Here is a 20,924-nt window from a genome sequence, read left to right on the forward strand (position 1 = left end):
GGATTACACTCATTCCCTCAGGCCATGCGGTCTCAGCCCTGATTCAGTTCCTCATCAAGGTTGACATTTTTGCATCTGGCCACCTTCCCGCATGGGATTCCTCTGAGCCTTGCCTTGTGTGTTTCAGGAACAAATTCTGCTCTTGTTACTGCGTTCTTGAAGAGCCTTCCCCTGCTAGCTCCTGCCTCTGGGAAGACCTTTCTGCAGGCCAGCTCTGGAACCCACACTGCAAAGAGCAGAGCCTCCAGCTCCAGGAGTGCACCCTGCTCTCCATGCCTAGGCAGGGTTTACATGCAGCCAGTCCTACCTGCACTCCTCCAGATCCAACCTGCCGTCTCTGGGCCACTCTCCTCCCTGCTCTGACTTCGTCATGGCCATTCGTGGGGACCAGAGTCTTGCCCTGTGTATCAAGTGCAGTATTTGTCACCAGTCTAATGGGCTGCATCATGTCCTAACGCCCTATACTTGTTGTTGTGACCTTAATTGGGAAAATAGGACTCTGCAGATGTAATCTTTACCGCAGAGTCATTCAAGTTCCTATTGCAGCTTGATGGAAACACACACACACATATACATAGGCACAGTACACAAGTGCACACACATGAAAACATTGTATAGGGACACACATAGGCACTTACACACATCATACATGCGTGGACACATACATTCATATGCATATGCAAGGACACTATACAAGAACACACTTGAGGGGCTGGAGAGATGGCTCAGCGGTTAAGAGTACTGACTGCTCTTCTAGAGGTCCTGAGTTCAATTCCCAGCAACCACATGGTAGCTCACAACCATCTGTAATGGGATCTGATGCCCTCTTCTGGTGTGTCTGAAGAGAACAATAGTGTACTCACACACATAAAATAAATAAATCTTTTTTTTTTTAAATAAAGGCAAAAAAAAATAAAGAACACACATGAACATGCATCACACACATATGCACACGCAGGAGAACACTCTACAAAGACACACTCGGACACATATACACACATACACACAGGCATACACATGCAAACATGGGCATGTGCAGTACACACATATACACAAGGACATCTTATAAGGACATAGAACGGGAAAAGCATCACTAGCCAAGGAATTCCTGAGGTCAGCAGACACGGGAAGAAGCAAGGAGTCTACCTCTAGAGCATGTGAGGGGAGCTACTGACACCTTGATTCTGGGTCTCTTGCATCCACAGCTATGGGAGAATGAATTTATGTTGTGCTCACCTCCCAGGTTTTGGCAGCTCTGGGACAACTCAAGTGAGAGCCAACCTTCCCAAGGCCCTCAAGACATTGACCGTTTGCAGGGACTCAGAGCCTCCTGCGCCAGTGTATGTTGAGAGCTTTGGGCTATGGCCTCTTTCAGCCTTCCTGCCACTGCTGAAGCCTCTGGAGATAGAGAGAGGTCCACACCCAGTGCTCAGAGTTGGGCAGGACGCAGACACAAAGAGAAAGGTAGATCACCTCTAGCCAGGTGAGCAGAGGCAGTGGGGAGCACAGAGATCCACAAGGTATAGCTCCTATAGGCTGAAATATATAAAAGGGCTTGAACTTAAACTTGTTGCCATTGGCCCCAGGAGCCGTGACAGGGAAGCCATAGGGAAAAATGCCTTTTTTTCAGTCAATTGTCCCTATGATAACCCTAAGTCTGGACATGAAAGGGAATATGCAAGCAGAGGCCCTGGAAATGAAGAAGAGGATGCAGCTGATCCAGATGGATTAGGTAATGACTTTGAAGGACTCAGGGATATTTTGCATTTAGGTATTGAGAGAGAAAGTAGAGCCATTGACCCTCAGGTATGCAGCCAGTGCCTGGGAACAGAAAGAACTGTCAGTGAGGGAAAGGTAGTAACTTAGTTACTGTCCTATTGCTTTATGTCATGATCATGGGAACAGTTAGCTGGGGGATTGCTTACAGTTTCAGAGGGTGAGTCCATGATATCATGATGGGGAACATGGCAACAGGCAGAGGGGCATGGCACTAGAGCTGAGAGCTTACATCCTAAACCATAGAAGGTAGAAGGCAGAGAGAGACTGGGTCTGATGTGGTCTTTTGAAATCTCAAAGCCCACCCCGAGTTACACACCCCTACCAACAAGGCCACACCTCCTAATCCTTCTCAAACAGTTCCACCAACTCAAGGGCTAAGCCTTCAGATATCTGAGCCTACAGGGGCGATTCTCACTCAAACCACACCACAGTGGCAATGAGGAAACAGAGAAGAGATGCTAGGCTCTACTGGGGCTGACGAGCAGAGGCTGTGCAGGCAGTTCTAGAACTTGGAGGGAAGAGAGCACTTCCTCTACTGATGGGACACTAAGACAGAAAGGGGCCTGTGCCATGGACATAGACATTGTCCCACAAGGTGGAAAGACCATGGACAGTTGACCACTGCCTGGTACTGGGGGGACAAGGAGGCTGGACGACAGTGAGTGACAAATGCATCTAGAAGGTAGAGCTTCACAAGCACATGGTTGACATGACATGAAGGACCTGTGGAGGGCTTCCAGCAAGGCCATCGTACTCAGTGGCCGTGCAAGGCCCACCTGTCATCATGTTTTGCCTTTCCTGATGTCTCTTCTCTTCACCTCTATCAGACCCTCTCACTGGCTCTGTCACTGTCCTGACACCTCTCTGACCATATGGCTCAGAGCAGGCCTAGGAGGTGAGTGCAGGCGAATGCCCAGATGCCCTCACGGATGCCCTTTCCTCATGCCCAAGCCTCACTCCCATGCTCACCGGTGTGGCCATGAGCTGCTGCCAGCAGTCTGGAAACTGAGGGTGGGTTGAGGCCTCTAGCCTGGTTGGATGACAGGTACCTGACCCCTGGTCCCTCCACACCTGGTTGCAGTTGTGTCCCTTCTTTGCAGGGCCCGTCGCCATGGGCGGCTCTGCTCCTCCGATTCTTGGGGATTGTGCCACGCATGCGCCAAATGATCCAGTCCCTCTCTGATTGCTGCCTACCAGGTTGGTCTGTGTGCACTGGTGTGGTGGCTTTTCTGATGTGACCCCAGGCGCTGTTCTCAACCACAGGTTTCAGCATGAGCAAGCTAATAAGGTGGCCTGTCTGTCCCCATCTCTGTGACAAGTACATATACTTAGGAAATATAACACTGTGAAATATGTTTAAATGGATTCTAAGATATATGGTGCAACATTTAGTCGTCTCTCGTCACCTCCCTCCATCTCACTCTCCTCCCAAGAGAGCCGCATAATTTGTTACAGTGGAACATCTGCAAAATGTTCCCAAAGCAAAGCAAAGGTGCCTCTCTCCCCCACACGCCCCATGCACACCTGTGAGATCACATTAAACCACTCTGCTGTTTCCCCCGGCCCTAGTGTATTTTGAAGATCCTCGTGTGCCAATTCAACGAGATCTATGTTGGCTTAAAGTAACAGTGTAGAACTCTACAGGGTATCATCACTTTGCTAGCTTCCCTCTTGATGGCTGATCAAGATGCTTTATACTCCATTGCTATTCCAGAGAGTGTGGTGGTGTGTGTGTGACTTAGCACAGCTCCCAAGGAGTGAAATTGTTGGATGACATGGGTGCACATGATGAATATCAGCGGGCCCTACCAGGTGGCTGACCAAGCAGAACACAAAGGGCCTGGGGACATGGTTCAGTGGGTCAGGTGCTTACTGAGCAAACACAAAAGCCTGAGTTTATATCCCTAACACTCACATAAGGTCTGGGCATGTCTGTAATCCTTCTGTTTTGAGCAGGGTGGAGACAGGCAGACCCTCAGGTGACTGCCACCAGCCAGCTTAGCTGATGGGTGAGCTCCAAGTTCAGTGAGAGACTTTGCCTTAAAAAGAAGATGGAGGGCTGGCAGAGTGGCTCAGCAGGTTTGGGTCCCCACCTCTGAGCCTGATGGCCTGAGTTCAGTCCTTAGGACCCACAAGTTGGAAGGGGAGAACTGGCTCCTGCAGGGTATCCTTTGTCCTCCACAGAAGCCCTGTGGCACGAACATGCATACACACAGAGATACACAGGCACACACACACACACACACACACACACACACACACACACACACCTGTCTTCCAACAGTGTAGGTTGTCAGCTTCCTTGGTGTTGTTCTTAATCTGTTACCAGGTAAACAGCAAACAAAAAGGCACTTCCTCAGTCTGTTTTGCCTTTCTCCCGTTGCCTTTGAGCCAGGTAGGTCTTGGTCTGTTTGTTGGCCAATCATGTACATTCTGAAGCTTGCTAATCATCTGTTGTCATGGTACCCTTTGGGTCGGTGGAGTTTATGCTGCTGTGGAGTCACTCATCCTAGTTGCTATGTCTTCTGTTGTATATTTTTCAGTATTTTCTCCATGTTTGGTTGGTTTTTGTTTTGTTATACTTAGACAAGGTCTCACAATGTAGACCAGGCTGCCCTCAAACTTGTGATTGTGGCACTAGGGATGTCTGAATGCTGATATCAGAGGGTCTATCAATCGGAGGTTGGGAAAGTGCTGGGGAAGTGGAGCTTGGAGGTCTAAGCCCTGCATCCCAATCACCCCCTGAAGGACCAAGGCCTGATACTCTCTTTCTCTACATCCGGCTCTCCAGCTGCACAGTTGCGCTTTCCACACTGTGGTTCCTCATTCCACACGCCTTGGGGATCGCAGCCATTCTACACTTGACCATTAAGCTCAGCATTGAGCTGGACCTTTTAGTCCAGCAAGGCTTTGGGAGGCGGTTGCGAGTGCCTGGCATCTGGCCCTGGTGTGGATCATTTCTCCCAAGGTAGCTCCCACCTGGGCTGGTGCTGACCGCTCCAGGGCTTTGCATAAGGAGCTGTATTAGTCAGCTTGGACTCCTGGAACGAACGACGTAGACTAGGGCAGTTAAAGCAACAGAAACTCAATCTGTCACTTCTGGACACTAGAAGCCCAAGGTCAGAGTGTTAGCAGGTTTGGCCCCTTCTGAGGCCACTTTCCTTGGCTTGCTTTCTCCCTGTTGCATGGACTCTGGATCCATATCCTGATCTGCCTTTTTTAGAAGGATGCCTATCAGAGGAGGTTAACCCTGCTCCGTGGCTTCATTCTGTTAGAAGCACCCCTTAAAAGGCTTTAGCTCCAAGTACTGTCCTGTTAGGACTTCAGGTTGGAGTTCAAATTAGGATTTGAAGCCTTTCTGTTTAGCTTCTAACAAGGTGAGCTAGTGAGAGCGGCACCATTTCTGGCTGAGGAACCTGCAAGCAAGACTCAGAGCCTAAATCACCCAGCAGGTGGGTTGCAAGTCTGAGTCCAGTGGGAGACCTGACTGGCATCATAAGGCGGAGACCCACAGTCCTGGCTCCCTGCTCTCTGGTCATTCTGCCTTGCCCTGCTATGCATGATTTAATGAAATAACCAACCCTCGCCGAGCAAAGCACTTAATTTTCAAAGACTCTTTCTTCCCAGTTTCTCCCCACTTGGGAAAGGGTTTCAAATACTGTGGTTAGTTGAGTGAATGTGATTTTGTCACTGGGAAATACCATACTAAAAGGTAAAAAAGTGTTTAAAATATAAAAAATAGTCAGTGATCTCATGTCCTCAGAAACATGGATTTTATGTATTTTTTTCTTCCCCTTCATGTATTCCCCATCTTAGGATCAATTAAATCATCTAATTAAACAAGCTGCTTCATGCCCAATCCTTTACCCTGCCGTTATAGTTAACAGTTTCCCACTCTTTATAATCATGTTCATGGCCACGTAACAGTCCACGGAGCTAGTATCCTCTTAATGTCTGGGTCATCCTTCAGTTGTTGGGCATTCGACTTTTCCATTTGTGTTATTACTGACAGTGAGGCAGTGAGCATCTCTGTATAGAAAGCCTTCTGAGTCTCTCTGTTCATTTCCTGAGGTCAAAACTTCCAGGACTTGAATCCCTGAGTTTAGGGCAACAGAGGCAACACAGCCTTCCATGGGCTATCATATCCCTGTATGGGATGAGCCACCAATTCCCACACTCCAGAACAGGAACACGTGGTCTTCCGAGGACTCGACAACGACAGTACTAGGTTGTAAATGACTAAATACATTTGTGGCAATTTAAATATACTTAAACAAGCTCATCAAGGGTGTTAATTTGTGTTGCATTAATGATACCCCCCACCCCCAGGGGGATATTTTCATAATATCTGTGATATTTTCAGTTGTATTTGTTGTCACCTTAAGTAAAAACACAAGTCATGATTGAAGACTAAACAAGTGGTCAGTCTTCAGGGATTGGTTAGTGAAAGGAATATCTAGGTTCCCACAAGAAAGAACTCCGATTAATAACCAACAGGCGCAGTTGAATGGCAGCTGTAAAAAGGTAGGTGTTCTTGGAACCGGCTAATGGCACCAACCCAGCTGTGCTTCCTGGTACTCAAGAGAGCTGTCTTCCAGGGCTGGCAAACCCTTGCTTGCCCACCAGGCTCAGCCCCCAGAGCACCATCGGGACCATCTCTTTTGGTGCCCCAACAGTACAATGCATGTGGGGCAGAATCAGCCCAGGCCCTGTACTTTTTCACATCAAACAGATGTGAATGGTACATTCTTTCCCATAATAATTTTGTAACTTTAGCATAATCAATGACAAAGTTTCCCCTCAGACATTATTTTAATTGCCTAGCAACCCAGTCTCACAAATTGCTTTTGAATTAATTCTTTGGCTTTGGCACAAAGTCATTTATTTATTAATGACAATGGCAGTCAGCGCCTATGTATGGTTATTCTTAGAACACTGCTTCTTTAAAGCCTCATTCTTAAGGTAGCTCCACAGGAGCATAGGCCTCAGCTTTAAGGATAAGCCTGTGAGTCAGAGAGAAGCCACAGCCCCCTGTATCCTTGACAGCCATGGCCCTTATCTCTGGGCTAACCTTTCCTTTGTTCCTGTGCAGAGTTAAAAGGAGCTGTGAGGCAGTATGTGTGTCAGAAGCACAAACTTGAAGGGACTTCTGTGGAAAACTGGAGAAGGCAGGAGGGGTTTGGTTTGCTGGGCTCAGACAGGTGGGGTTCATGGTAAGTGACTAAGTCACTTGGAGCAACCAATGAATTGATCTCATCTCTGAGTCACCCCTGTGTCCATTCAATCAGTGAGTACCTGTTAGGTCACAACGGAAGCTGGGAACAATGAGAAAAGGCCACACTCTCTGTCCTTAGGGAGTTCGGTCTGTGCAGGAAACTGACAGTGAATAAAGTTCCAATAAGGCACACAGGATCGAGGAGAAGAAGGAAACCTGGATCCCATGATATTGGCCCCTGAGTCCGTTGCTCTAACAAGTCTGCTCACGTGTGGCTTTCACTCAATTACAAACATGTTGTGTGAGTCCCTTTTCTTCCTGCATTTTGGTTTTTAGCGTACGTTTTAATCTGTGCTGCCATCGTCCATGTAAGTATAGATGGCTCTTTGGTACCCATGAAGACATTCCCCTGCAGCTGGGCTCTTCGGTTGCATCTGTCTTTACTACCAGTGGTGACAGGCATGGAGAGTTGTTCTTCCTCTCCTGAAGTACCTTCCTCACATTGGCCTGCAGGGTGGAGACATGCCTGTGGCTCTCACTGTACTGTACTGCCACGTTGGCACCTTAGTTAGTCCCACATTAGCTTCTTTTTTCCTCTCACCTCTGGCGCTGGGATGGACATTGGATAATTGTGAACATGTGTGAACACACACACACATGCACAGGTGCACACACTAACTTGTGTACATGAATTTTAGTGTATGTGCCTGAACAAAGAGGAGCCTGGTGTAATCAGAGCCTGGTTAGCAGTGTCCTGGTGGTGAGTGGAGGTGATACTGGGTCCCTTGACCTTGCTGCTTGGTCACCTGTGACCCTTCAGCTAACATATCTCCCTCAGCTACCTGTCCTCCTAGGCTGGACTCTAACCGTTCTGCATGAGCAGAACTTGATAACGTTTTGATGTGACTTACAGTATAAAATAAAAATACATAGAAAGATGGCACAGTATGTGTACATGCACATGTGTGTTCATGTGTGTGTACACACATACAGGTATATGTTCAAAGGAGTGTGCAAACGTGTGCATGCCGTGTGTTCATGTGTGTGTGCACATGCATGTGTACATATATGCGCTTACGTTTTTGTGTTGTGCATGTGTTCTCCCTGGACTTTGAGATTATTTTATTCATCATCATTATTATTATTATCATCATTATTTTATTTACTACTTCACTTTCTTTTCTAGATGTGTTTTCTTTGCTGACTCCTTGGGGAATGCAGAGTGGCTGAGTGTGAGGGGACACGCAGAACTGCGTTCTCTTGACCTGCCCTTCCTTGCTCAGGACAGAGGTGCAGCTTTTAGTCAGTTCTTCCAGCTTCCACGATACTGAGCATGTGGCTAAACATCCTGCTCTGGACTGACTCCTGCACACCCAAATCCTATAAAAACTGCCCGTAAACTGAGTCAGGGGCTCACTGTAGTCCTGCTACTGGGGAAGTTAGGCAGGTGTTCCCAGCCTCTCAAAAGTAGGAAGATTAAGGGCCCGGAGATATGGCTCCATCTAGAAATTGCTGCCGTGTAGGTTCTTATGTGGGATCTTGACTCTGAAGCTGAGCGGCATCTTTTGGGTAGTAGTACTGAGCGTGGACTGCGGGCAGCCAGAGTGGAAACTGGTAGGTTTTCTGGGTCGCTTTCTAAGAGTCGGTGACCTTGGAATGGAGTGATGGAGAACAGTGGGATCCTGCATGTACTTTCTAGGCACCGCCCTCAGGAGGTGCTGGCCCAGTGGTCTTAAAGCTGATCTGTCAAGTATGTCTCTGAGGTTCCTTAGCCGAGCAACTGGGAGGATCCTGCAGTTAGCTGCTGGGAGAGGGGTGGAGGAAGAGTTGTGAGAAAGCTCTAGGGGACCACAAGAAACTCACATTTGGACAACTGGGTTTGTGACACCCACCAAACTTCCACAGGACGCCTGCATTCTTAAAAGTCTGGACAGAGACAGATATCCCCAGATGCCTGCGGTCCTGGAGCAGAAGCGCCTTAAAGGAGCTCAAGTCCCTGGGGCCCCCGCCTGTTGCCTTCCTCCTAGAAAGTGGCCAGGTAGCTGCAGGTGGCCGGACACAGAAGCATCAGCTGCCGCGGCGCGGTTAGAAGGTGACCGGGTCTCAGCGGTGACCTCAATTTCCTGGAATCACCCACCTTCAGGCTCCGGGGCCACCCCCATTTCTCACGTACCCCGGCTTCTCAAGGGCACCCTTCCTTTGAAATGCAGCAGCACAGGGCCTGCTGCTGCTGCAGGGGGCGGCACCTTCGTTCGGATTTTCCCCGAGCAGACGTGACGTGGCCGCGGGAAGCCCGCCCCACACCCCGCGCCCCGGAGCTCGCGGGGTCGCACGGCTGCAGCGGCGCAGGCTCCGGGGGAGGAGGCGGGGAGGCAGCTCAGCTCGCGCGGCGCCGACAGGGTTAAGGGACCGAGCTCAGGGCCGCCTGGTGCTCCGTGCGACGCGACGCCGGGACCCGCGAGCGCTAGCCGCTGCCGCCTCCGCCCCGCGGTCCTCCGAGCTGCGCGCCCGGGACCCGGCGCCATGTAGCGCCCTGCGGCTCGGAGGCCGCGGGCCGCGGGGATGAAAGGACGCGGCTGCTGGGAGACGGCCTCCGTGCGCTCCTTCTGCAGCTCCGGCTGCCTGAATAAATTTAAGAAGGGTTAGTGCCACCGGCTTCGCGAGGCCGGGCTCCCCTCGCACGCACGCACGCACGCTCCGCGCCGGGCTTTGCGGCAGGACCGGTCCACGCGAGCCTCTGATGTCACTTGCTCGTGGCGTGGGGATCGCGGGGAGCCTCGGGGAACCCCTTTCCCCGCACCCTGCCGGAGTACTCTGCGCAGTGGCTTTGCGCATGGCGAGTGTTGGAAAGGGGGCTGCGGCTAGGGATGAGCGGGGGTCGATTAATCTCTGGGGATGAAAAATGAAAAGAAATCCAATCCAGCTGTTCATGGACAGGATAGGGGGGGTTCTGGGAGGGGCGGTCGTGTTTGCCCGCCCCCAACACTTACCCCATTTCTTCCCCAGTAGGCCTGGAGTCTTTACTACCTCAGGGCCTTTAGGCTCCCTGAGCGCTGGCAGAACTGCTGCGCCATCCATATGGGCCTCGTCCTCAAGTCACCCTAACTCACTGCATGACCCTCTGGAGTGGCCACTTAGATCTGAGCAAGGGCTAGCCCTGAGAATGCCCCTGTCCAATGGTGATCCTAACTGCCCCAGGGTCCTGGCAGAAGCCTGCTGGCGATCTGACTTCACGTTGAGAGGAAACTGCTGCTTTGCAGTCTTGCAGCCCCTCGCCTAGTCTCTCTCGCCTGCCATTTTTGTTGCTTGAAACCTTCTTTGAAGATTGCCGTGAGTGAAACTTGCTCCTTACGTTGATGAGTGTTTCTGGTCTAATGCCACTCACTTGGGAAAATCAGGATTCTTTAACCCTGTTGACCTAACAGACACAGAGGCAGTTAACTTCACTCAATATGCCTTGATTAAAAACAGCTTTTTTTTGCCGGGCGGTGGTGGCGCACGCCTTTAATCCTAGCACTTGGGAGGCGGAGGCAGGCGGATTTCCGAGTTCGAGGCCAGCCTGGTCTACATAGTGAGTACCAGGACAGCCGGGGTTACAGAGAGAAACCCTGTCTCGAAAAACCAAAAAAAAAAAAAAAAAAAAAAAACAGCTTTTTATACTATGAACGCCCCTTGGCCTGGCCTATTGTAAACCTTGCGATTAATTTTGCTCGTTGACTGGCAATGCCAATGGCTTCTTGGGGTCTGGCTAGCTCCCGTGTTTCCCCAGAGTTTTGAGACACCAAGCCTCAGCCTGGAAGTCATGCAGAGTGTGGTCAACCTGTGACATTCTGAACACAGGTGTAGGGTTTTAGAGGTTTTCGTTGTAAACACACTTCAGGTCACGTGAATGCCGTTCGGTGCACGTTCTCTGCTCGCAAAGGCTTGTTTTTACTTCGGATATATACTTAATGCATATGTAAAGTTAAATGGTGAGTCTGTTATTAATTTGGATTCATTCAGAGGATGAGTCTTGAGTCAGATGTTAGTTTTGATTATTATTACATGAAGATTCAAGGCAAACAAGAGTGTGGGATGAGGTGCCAGCTCGCTCTCTGCTTGGTTGTGATAGAAGCCCACAGATTTATGTGGAAATGAAGGTGTGATCAGGGCAGTGTCTGAGTGACCTTGGGGCTAGCTTCCCTCTGTACTTCATGTCAAGATAATGCTGGGAGTGTATGTGGTGCTTGTAGTGTTTAGAATGGGGCCTGGAACAGAGATAAGAGTGACACTAGGAGACCCTGTGGCCAATGTCTTAGTCAAGAGCAGGCAGATTTCAGGCTCCAGTCTGGAATCCCTCCAGACCAGGTGTGCCCCTGAAGTGCTCTAGGTATAGGAAGGTGAGCTTAGGAAATCCAGAATAGAACCTTAGAGACAAGCTGGCACCCTTCAGTATTTAACATTGACTATGCCTGCTAAAGGGAGAGAGAAATTGGGAAGACTCCGGCTAACAGAGGCCTGGTTAGCATCAGCTATGGGAGGCTGGGGTTTTCCTTGTGTGTGGAGAGAACTCCAACCTCACTCCACAGATGCTGGTCTCCTTGGCTCAGACAACATGAAATGTCCTCAGACACGTTTCTCCTTATGGATGGGTCCTAGTGAAATAGTGTCACACATTGCAGCCCAAAGAAGAGGGACCTAGGTTTGCTGCCTGCTCTGGAGGGCAGGAGCTGTCATCCGGCCTGTGAGAGACTCAGCAACAGAACTTTGTGGGCTAGGGATCAATTCCCATGGGCAACTCCTCTGGAAGTCCCATTTTGTCGTTGGGCCAGGAGACCTGGGTTCTTAGGTTCCTGTCTTGGCTCTACTGCTAGGTCACATGACCCTGAGTCTACGTCCCTGTCTCAGAGTCGTCCACTGCAGCCAACTCCTGACCCCATTAAAAGTTCCATGAAGGGGGCTCCAGAAGGGTAGCCTCCAACACAGCTCCAGCCCTAAGCTCCGGAGGAGCAGCCCCGAGGAGTCTGTGGCATTGTCAGTACCCGAGTTCTTGTTTGAGAGTGATGTGATTGAGTTACACAAACAAACTGAAAGAAAAAGAGCCTTGGTGTTTTACGTAAATGTACAGTTCTGTGTTGAGCCATATTCACGGATATCCTGAGCAAAGGTGGTCTGTGGCTGTAGACTGGATATACCCGATAGATTAGGTGTCCCCAGGCTCAGCAGTACAACCTTCTGCCTGTGTGCTGTGTATGTGTGTATGTGTGTGTGCCTGTGTGTGTCAGTGTGAGTGTATGAGTATGTATGTATGTGGCTGTATGTATGTGTGTGTATGAGTGTGTGAGTGTGTATGTGTGTCTCTGAATGTGAGTGTGTATGTATGAGTATGTGTCTCTGTGTATGAGTCTCTGTGTATGAGTGTGTCTATGTGTGTGTTAAACATATACATCGTTTTTGGCCGGGATGTGAGTCTGGAAGTCTGTACAGTGAAGGCTGGAGCCCAGCATGCTGTGCTCCCAGCGGTCAGGCCAGGCACCTTGAGCAGGCTGTACTTGGGGCTGTGAAGGTGGCACATTCTCATTTGTTCTCCCGTGAACTATCTCCTGTCTTCTGGGCCCAGTGCGGGGCTGTGAAGGTGGCACGTTCTCATTTGCTCTCCCATGAACTATCTCCTGTCTTCTAGGCCCAGCTCATATTGGCTGCCCTTGTGCTTGTGCGGTGTAGAGAACCAAACTGAGTAAGGAAGGGCAGAAGGATGTGTCTCCAACACAGGAAGAGACTGGGATGATGGCAGCTGGCACCAGCTGTGGAGGGCTGATGTCTTTACAAAGGCTCTTAACAAACTTGGTGATGAGACTTCCTGGAGGTGTGTGGTTATAATGTGAGTGCTGGGTACTTGGTTATAATGTGAGTGCTGGGTACTTGGTTATAATGTGAGTGCCAGGTACTCGTGCACTCTGAAAGCCTGTCAGCTTTTATCGACAGAGTGAGATGAGTTTTCACTATGTGGCCCAGGCTGGCCTCAAACTCACAAATGTCCTGTGTCTGCCTACCAAATACTGTGATTACAGATTGTGCCACCATGCCCAGCCTGGGGTTTGGTGTTTTTGTTGTTTTGTAACTACATCCCTCCCCCACCTCCATTATCTTTGAGGGTTACACCAGGAACCATTCTCCGAGAGCTCCTTAGAACATCAGAAAAAGCTGATGTAGGGTTCAGGGCCCTTCAGAAACTCTGGTTGGGAACAGCCTTTCAAAGGGCTTGCTCTGACATTCATTGTGGGTCACAGGAGCTGAGTGAGTCCCTGTGAGGTCACAAGGCCTGAAGCAGGGGCTGGCTCTGTTCTAGATGCCCATGTTCTTACTCTGGGTCTCTCTGGGTTCACAGGAACTGGACTAGCTCAGGAGCTGAGTCTCCAAGGAAGCTATTGTCCTAGCCTCTCATTTAGTTAGTTAGTTATTTTGGTGCTCTGTGGCAAGTGGCTTTACTACAGGGTGGGAGAGGGGAAGAGAGGGCGGGGAGGAAGAGGCAGCAATAGAGAAATCTGTTAGGCAATGGTGAAAAAAATCACAGAGGAGTTCATGGTGGAAGTAACCCCTCCTGTTATAGGATAAATGAGATGGCACAGATGGGAATAGGGACAGGATAGGAGTCAGGAGGTCAAAAGGGAGGTCTCAGAGCCTTGTGGTAGGTGAGAAATGGGAGGGAGTGGGTCAGAAAGGATGGGCAGGCAGCTCACGGAAAGGAGATTTTGCTGCAGGGCTGTCCATATTAAAGGCTCTCCCTATACCCAGTGGTTACTACTGCTCAGTGTGGCCCCGTGAAGGGGGAACTATGCAGTCACATGTGTAGAAACCTCTGGCTGTTCACTAACATATGGTACCTGATGTGTTAGAATGGCAGGTCACGTCAGAATAGACCACACTAGGCCCAAACAGTTCCACGTGTAAGAGGTTTAATTTAGAGGGAGAAAGGGGTAGTAGCAGAAAGAGAGGAGGGAGAGAGAGGGGGGATGGAGGAATGTTCCCCTCATATATATGGGTTCTGACATAGTGGCCCCAGGTAAAGATGGGAGGTGAGCTCAATGGATTCTGGGAATATGGTGGCTGTTGCCCTGGCAACAGGTCTGTGAGACCCGCCCATGCGACGCCACAGGCTTTGGAGGCCCTGATGCTAACAGCACCTGCTCAGGTGCGGATGTTGGTAGATTTTAGGCTCCTGTGTAATTTTTACATGCAGTCAGGAGCAATGCCTCACTGCCCTCATTTGCACAGGGGACAAAGATGGGTTGGAGGCAGAAGCCTGACTAGGTAACCTGGGCCACCTCTGGTTTCCCCCTACAAAAGGAAACCAAAGCCACCATAGGCCTTTGAAGGAGAGCTGTGGCACCCTTGGTGTTAGCTAACATTGTGTTGCTGTGACAAAAGAAGAGAATGAGGCATTGTTTAGGCCACATTTGTCGTACTTGGTTGGCTGGTGTTGTTTCTGGGCCTGGTGAGCACAAAATACCAGGGTAGAAGGGCTGGAGACAGGGGTGTTGAATTGCAGGAAGCAGGGAGAAGAGGAAAAGGAGGAAGAGGAGGAGGAAGAGGAGGAGGAGGATTCAGCCACTGTGAAGTTAGGCTCCTTGTGATCCCGCTCCTCTCAGGAGTCCCTTGGCTAGACAGCCAGACCCTCCAGTGTGAGCCTTTGGTGGACATACTTAGTTTCAAACCATAACATCCATAAGGGTGAACAATTAACACAGCAAGCAAGATGACTATTGGCATTATCATTTTACAGATGGGGAAACTGAGGCTGAAGGAGAAAAAAATGACTGTCCTAAGATCACGCAGGCAAAAGTTGGATGGGTGCCTGTATGCCAAAGGGGTGGCCCAGGAGCAGATGTACTGGACTCTTGAGCCTGGCCCCAGGGGGAGGCTGCAAGGAACCTCAGACCCTGGAGAATTCGGAGGATGCCTTGAGGGGGAATCCGTGAGAAAGTCTCACTGCAGGGGGATGTTAACAGTGCTGCTTCAGAGGCAGGGGGGTGGTAGAGATGACAGCGCATGCTGCCTTTTACATATATCAGGAAGTCTGGTTTCTCAGTTATTCTCTCACAGAGTGGGGCGCACTGTCTGTAGCCAGGCGACTGGTGTCCATCTCAGAGGAGTGCAGGGTTCCAGTCCCTACTCACCTCATCCACAGGCCATGGTCCTCCTGATCCTCCCACACCTCCCCAAGGAAAGAGCTTAGACCTGAGTAGGGCCCTGTGGCCGGAGTTGGAGTCCAGGGCATAGAGCAGGTCATTAAGTGGAGAGGTTTGAAGAATATTCAGTGAGGCAAATGCACAGGAGCTGAGAGAGGCTTTGCCAGGGAGCCCATGAGGAGGGCTCTCTGGAGACAGGCAGCTGAGGGGTGGGGAAGGGTGTGCCTAGTGGGGGAGCAGGGGTGAAGTGCTAGAGAGGACATTGCCCTGCATGTTGTGAGCATGCTTGTGTGGTAGCAGGGGGCAGGTCAGGGAGCAGAGCACTGTGGGCAAAGGGAATGTTTGGTAGAGTCTGGGAGAGCAGGCATCCCTTGCCCTCACTGCTACACACAGGCTGAATTCATGCCTGTGGTAGCTCTGAGCCCCGGGGGGGCAAGCAGCCTGTGGTGCTGGCTTCTGAGGGCAGGCTGGGTGATCAGAGTAAAACAGAAAGCACCCTAGAGAAGAGGAACATGGGCTGGAGAGATGGCTCAGCGGTTAAGAGCACTGACTGCTCTTCCGAAGGTCCCGAGTTCAAATCCCAGCAACCACATGTTGGCTCACAACCATTCATAATGAGACCTGATGCCCTATTCTAGAGTGTCTGAAGACAGCTACAGTATACTTACATTACAGTGTACTTACATTAAATAAATAAATATTTAAAAAGAGAGAGAGAGAGAAGAGGAACACACCATCTTGTATGGCCATGGCCCAGTGTACTGAGTAAATATGGGGTCAACGGAACTGTGACAGGCATCAGGTTTCCCAACCTTGCAACCTAGAGTGTATTTTGGTCAGAGGCCCCTCAGAGTCTAGGGAAGGCAGTACAGCCCCCGGGGGCAGGTTCGTCTGTTGTTCAGAGGCTACATTGGGCCCCTTGGAGCCTTGACAGACTCCCCTCACTTCCACTTATCCTAAGATTGTTATATTATTTTACCCAGGATAAAAATAGTCCTTTCTTGCAATTATTGGACATGTGTTACAATAAAAATGAATCTACAATGTCTAGTGTGGTTGGCTCCTCCCCCCACAAGAATTATGTAGTATACAACTTGTTAAAACATAAAAACAGCCCTGTTAACAAAAGCATTTACCTGAGACAATATTTGGTCTTCAGAATAATACAATGATCTCTGTGCAATAAACAGAGGGCCACTCAGGTGCCAAGCCAAGATAGGTGACCTCATTAGGGCTCAGGTAGAGGCCAAAGTTGAGCCCTGGGAAGCCAGGTAGAAAGACATCTGGGTAACCAGTGGCCTGAGGAGAACACAGTCTTACCTGTATTCTCAACACAAGGTTGAGCTGGAGCTCACACCCCTCCCCCAACTTGGAACAGAGTTCTGACCTCTTCAGAGAACATCCTACAGGGCAGGCCGCTCACTGCTGGTGTAGGCATGATTCATTCTCAGGTGGCCAGTTTTCCTGTAAAGGGCCAGTCAGCTCACACTAGCAATGCGTCTGACCACACAGAGGAACAACATGAATAATGATGGAGCTATGGACCTCAGGCTGCTAAAGATAAACTTCCTTTTATGTCCTTTCCTCTGACGTTCATGTTGGATAATGACTGCTGACGCACATCTGCAGAAATAGTAGCTGCCCACATCAACTGTTGTGCCAGGGCGGAAGGGAACCATGGACTGAAGTTTGTCACCCTGCCTGGACAGTACCCTAGAACTATTGTTATGTATTCCATAGGAAAAGAGAACAGTTATTTGATGCGTGACTCTGCCTGGAGTATTTAGTACTTAGGAAGCAGCCCTGTGGGGTGAGAACCTAGATTACCATTCATCCCTGGAGCCATTTTGAGATTGTTCGTGTGTTGGAGATTCCCAAGCCGCCTTTCCAGCCCTCCTACCCACATACTTTGTTCTTGGCCTAGCAGGGCCACTCCTCTGTCCCTGGACAGCTGTTACTTTTAAGGATGCTCTTGGGAGAGCAGTTCCAGCTGTTTAAGGTCACAGAGTTTATGGCACTGTGACAGTTCAGGACACTATTGTTAGGTCCCTATTTCTGGTTCGTATGAACGTCTCTTTTACATCATTTTCCCATGGCTCTGCAACCCAGGCAGCTTCCCCGTGTGATTGCGGGCTTGATTATATCAAATGTCTCCAGAATGACTTGCCTTCTGTCCAGCATTTCTCTTCTGCTCAGATCAGCAGCGCAGCCAAACTGCTGCCTGAGCATCTTTGGCATGTAAGGTGTCTTCATGTGTTTCTTTCTGGGACAAGCTCCCGGGAGTGGGATGCCTGTATACCAGGGTGTGAATACTTCCCTCTGCTGTCACAGTCCTCCCTAGACAAAACTGGCTCATTCATGACATCCACGGCTGGGGGCCCGATCTTCCACTGCACATGTTCTGAAGGGATGTTGTTGGAGAGCTGGGTTGTGTGTGTGGGTACACGTGTGTGCAGGTGTGCGGTGGAGCCCAGAAATTGACACTCTGGTGCCTCCCCCTATTATCCTCCACCTTTCATGGACCCTGGAGTCACTGATTCAGCTAAGCTGGCCAGCCAGCAAGCCCAGGCTCTGCCTGTCTCCACCCTCCCCCTCCACTCTCCCTCCAGGCCCCCATGCACACTGCCATGCCCAGCTTTCCATGGATGCTGGGATCCAAATGCAGGTCCTCATGTTTGCACAGCAAGCACTTTAGCCACAGAGCTGTCTCCCTAGCCCCTCATTTTGTTTTTAAGACAGGGTCTCACTATGGAGCCCTGGGTGGCCAGGAACTCAGGATCCCCTTGCCTCAGCCTCTGAAATACTAAGCTCACAGGCATATGCTGGGTCCAAGCCTGTACCTCCTTAAGGCCTTGGCTTGTGTTTGATTAACAAAAGGATTAGGCAGTCAGTTCAGTGGCAGAGAGCTTGGTTAGCATGTTTGAGGGCCTGGGTTCCATTCTCAGCATCAGAATAAAACAAAACAAAGGCTTAGTTGTCCCCACTCCTTGAGACATCCCTGGGTGCTCACTCCTGGCTTGGCAGCTGCTTTTTCTTCTGCCCTTCCTGGAAACCCAACAGGATGGACCAGATGCAGATCTGGCATATATCAGATGGAGTTTCTCTGGACCTCAATGCACACTTGAAGTTCTTAGGAGTCAGGATTCAGAGAAGTGGCTCCTACGTCTCTCACCTCCCAGCAACCCGTGCTGCGTAACTTGTAGTCCTAATGCAAAATTGAAATACAGGTACTTCGCAGAACTTTTTGTTTCAAGTCAGTGACAACTGATCCAGGCATGAGCACAGGCCCTGTGAATGGCCATTGACATAGGCTCATGGTGAGCCCAGGCCATGCCCAGTGCTCCAGTTGGAAATGGTCTGACAGTCCACGCTCATCCTATTGTTTAGCTTTCGCTGGGGCCACTCCTCATGAAGAGCTCAAGGCCAGGCACACACAGAGTCTTGCTGCTCTGCCCCACAGTAGCCAGTAACACACGAGGACTCTTGTCCTCCAAGGCCCAGTGCTCTCCCTCCAGCCATTTCTGTACCTGCTTTGACCTCATCCTGTGAGCGTGCTGGCGGCCATATGGCCCTTCTGTTCACTTCTGCCTGCTTTGGCTAAGCAGGACAAGTGGTCCAAAGCTTGCCTGGGACATTCTGGACACTTTGTCCATAAGAGTAGCAATTGGTCCATTTACTTGTCCCGTCCCCCAAATCCTCTGCCCAACAGGGACAGTTGTTATTTGTGTTACTGGTGATGGATAGGGGCCGTTGGGACTTTTCCTTAGCTGTAAACAGCAGGCTCCTCCCAGGTGGCAGAGACTTGATTAATTTCATAGGGCCCGTGACACTAGGTGGCATTCTGAATGGACTCAGTGGGTTACCACAGGGGTCAGGGAGCTCTGGGCTCAGCCCAGCAACAACCAGGGAGCATTGCTGGGGTCTCTCATGCATTGTAGAGCGTGTAATTTTCTTCAGTGGCTTCCGGCTTGCCTTCGCTCTTCCTTTCACGGGACACATGGTCCCATACTACATCTTTTCCCCACATTTTCAATGTTTGAGTTAGGAAGGCATTGATGTGTGAGTTTTCACTTAGATTCGGGACGATTTTGGCTCCCTATATGAAGGCACATCACGTAGCCGTAAATCCCAGCCCACCCTAAATGACTGTCACTGGCTGAGATTATTTTTGACTTTTTTTTTCCTGATTGCCAAGCTAATGTACAGTCATTATAGAAAATCCAGTGGAGGACTGGGAAGATGGCTCAGCAAGAAAAGTGCTTGCCACGCAAGTATGAGGACCAGGGTTCAATCCCCTAGCACCCATGTGAAATGATGGGCAGGTGTGGCGGCTCACTTGGAGTCCCAGAACTTGGGAAGCAGAGGCATCCATCCCCAGGGCAAAGTCAATAGATAAACTAGCCAAGTGGGCCAGCTCCAGTTCAGTGATCAAGGAGGATGCATAACAGCATCCTCTGGCCTCCACACATGCACACATATGTACCTGCACACACACATGCAAACACACACCACACATAGACATGCAAAAAAAAAAAATGACTTAGCAGTCTAACACAGAGGTAACCATGGATCATACTGGCTGCTCCACATTGACAACTACGTGTGATGACCTCATGTGAGTCCCCCCTGTTGTGAGGCAGGGTCTCACTATGTGGCCCAGGCTAGCATGAACCTTGCCTTTACCTCCCAGGCGATAGGATTGCACCACCACACTCAGCTTTTCCCAATCTCTAGATGCTCTCTGTCCTTGACGCCAGCTGGTTGGAGGTCCTGTCTTCCATTTTGCAGATGTGGGAGCTGAGCTACAGAGTTTGCAAATCACTCCCATAATTAAAGGGACTCGCACCTGCTGCTAGTCTTTCCATGAATAATCCATAGGATTAAATAGCACTTAAAACCCCTATCAAGAATTGAGGGGCCTGGCGGTGGTGGTGCACGCCTTTAATCCCAGCACTTGGGAGGCAGAGGCAGGCAGATTTCTGAGTTCGAGGCCAGCCTGGTCTACAGAGTGAGTTCCAGGACAGCCATGGTTACACAGAGAAACTCTGTCTCGAAAAACCAAAAAAAAAAAAAAAGAAAGAAAGAATTGAGGGGATGGTTCAGTGGCTAAAGGTGCTTGCCGCCAAACCCAATGATTTAAGTTCAATCCTGCAAGTCATTGTTAACTGGCACACTCACCATGGCACCCATGCACCCATACACACATGCCACACACACAATATAAATGGGTAAATATGATGCATTTTTAAGGACTTGGAAGAGGTGGCTCACTATTGAATAGTAATAGCTTTAGTTCTTGAAGAGTTTGTCTTGGTTTCATCTTTATTTTCATCCATGAGTGTCTTGTGGAACTATGGCTCCTTTGTCAGGTACTGCTTTTGTCTCCTGGAAACCTGACTGCATGGCTGCAGTTATTGTAGTCAAGAAAGACACTTTCCATGAGGACTGGTCTCCTCTTACCTGCATTTCTCCCCACATATTTATCATGAAAATCTTCAAAGATGGAGAAAAGTTGAAGGTCTTGTATTGTCAGCCTTGTATGCTCACCATCTGACACTAACATGTCACCATATTAACGTTACCACCTTCACATGAGTCCTCTGTCCCCTGCCCTCTCATCCCTACCCCCATCACCCCCTCTTACCCCTACCCCTCTTCACCCCTTACCCTCTCATCCCCTCACTCCATCACTCCCTGAATTCCTGACCCTCTTAACCCCCTCACTCCCATCCCCTTACCCCCATAACTTCCCTCTCCACCCC

The 20,924-nt window shown here is 49.9% G+C and overlaps 1 protein-coding gene across 2 annotated transcripts in view; it reads left to right on the forward strand.

The window, feature by feature from the left end:
- Positions 1-20,924, forward strand: part of Osbp2 (oxysterol binding protein 2) — a 179,790-nt gene that overhangs the window by 112,610 nt on the left and 46,256 nt on the right. Inside the window, exon 2 of one of the 2 annotated variants that reach the window (XM_031340402.1) lies at positions 2,880-2,976. The exons of the other annotated variant lie outside the window; for it this stretch is intronic. Within the exon in view, the coding sequence (XP_031196262.1) occupies positions 2,934-2,976 (43 nt within the window). The 5' untranslated portion in view covers positions 2,880-2,933. The remainder of the gene's footprint in view (positions 1-2,879; positions 2,977-20,924) is intronic. 2 annotated transcript variants of the gene reach the window in all.

Source organism: Mastomys coucha, unplaced genomic scaffold (genome assembly GCF_008632895.1).
Source record: "Mastomys coucha isolate ucsf_1 unplaced genomic scaffold, UCSF_Mcou_1 pScaffold22, whole genome shotgun sequence".
NCBI lineage: Eukaryota > Metazoa > Chordata > Mammalia > Rodentia > Muridae > Mastomys > Mastomys coucha.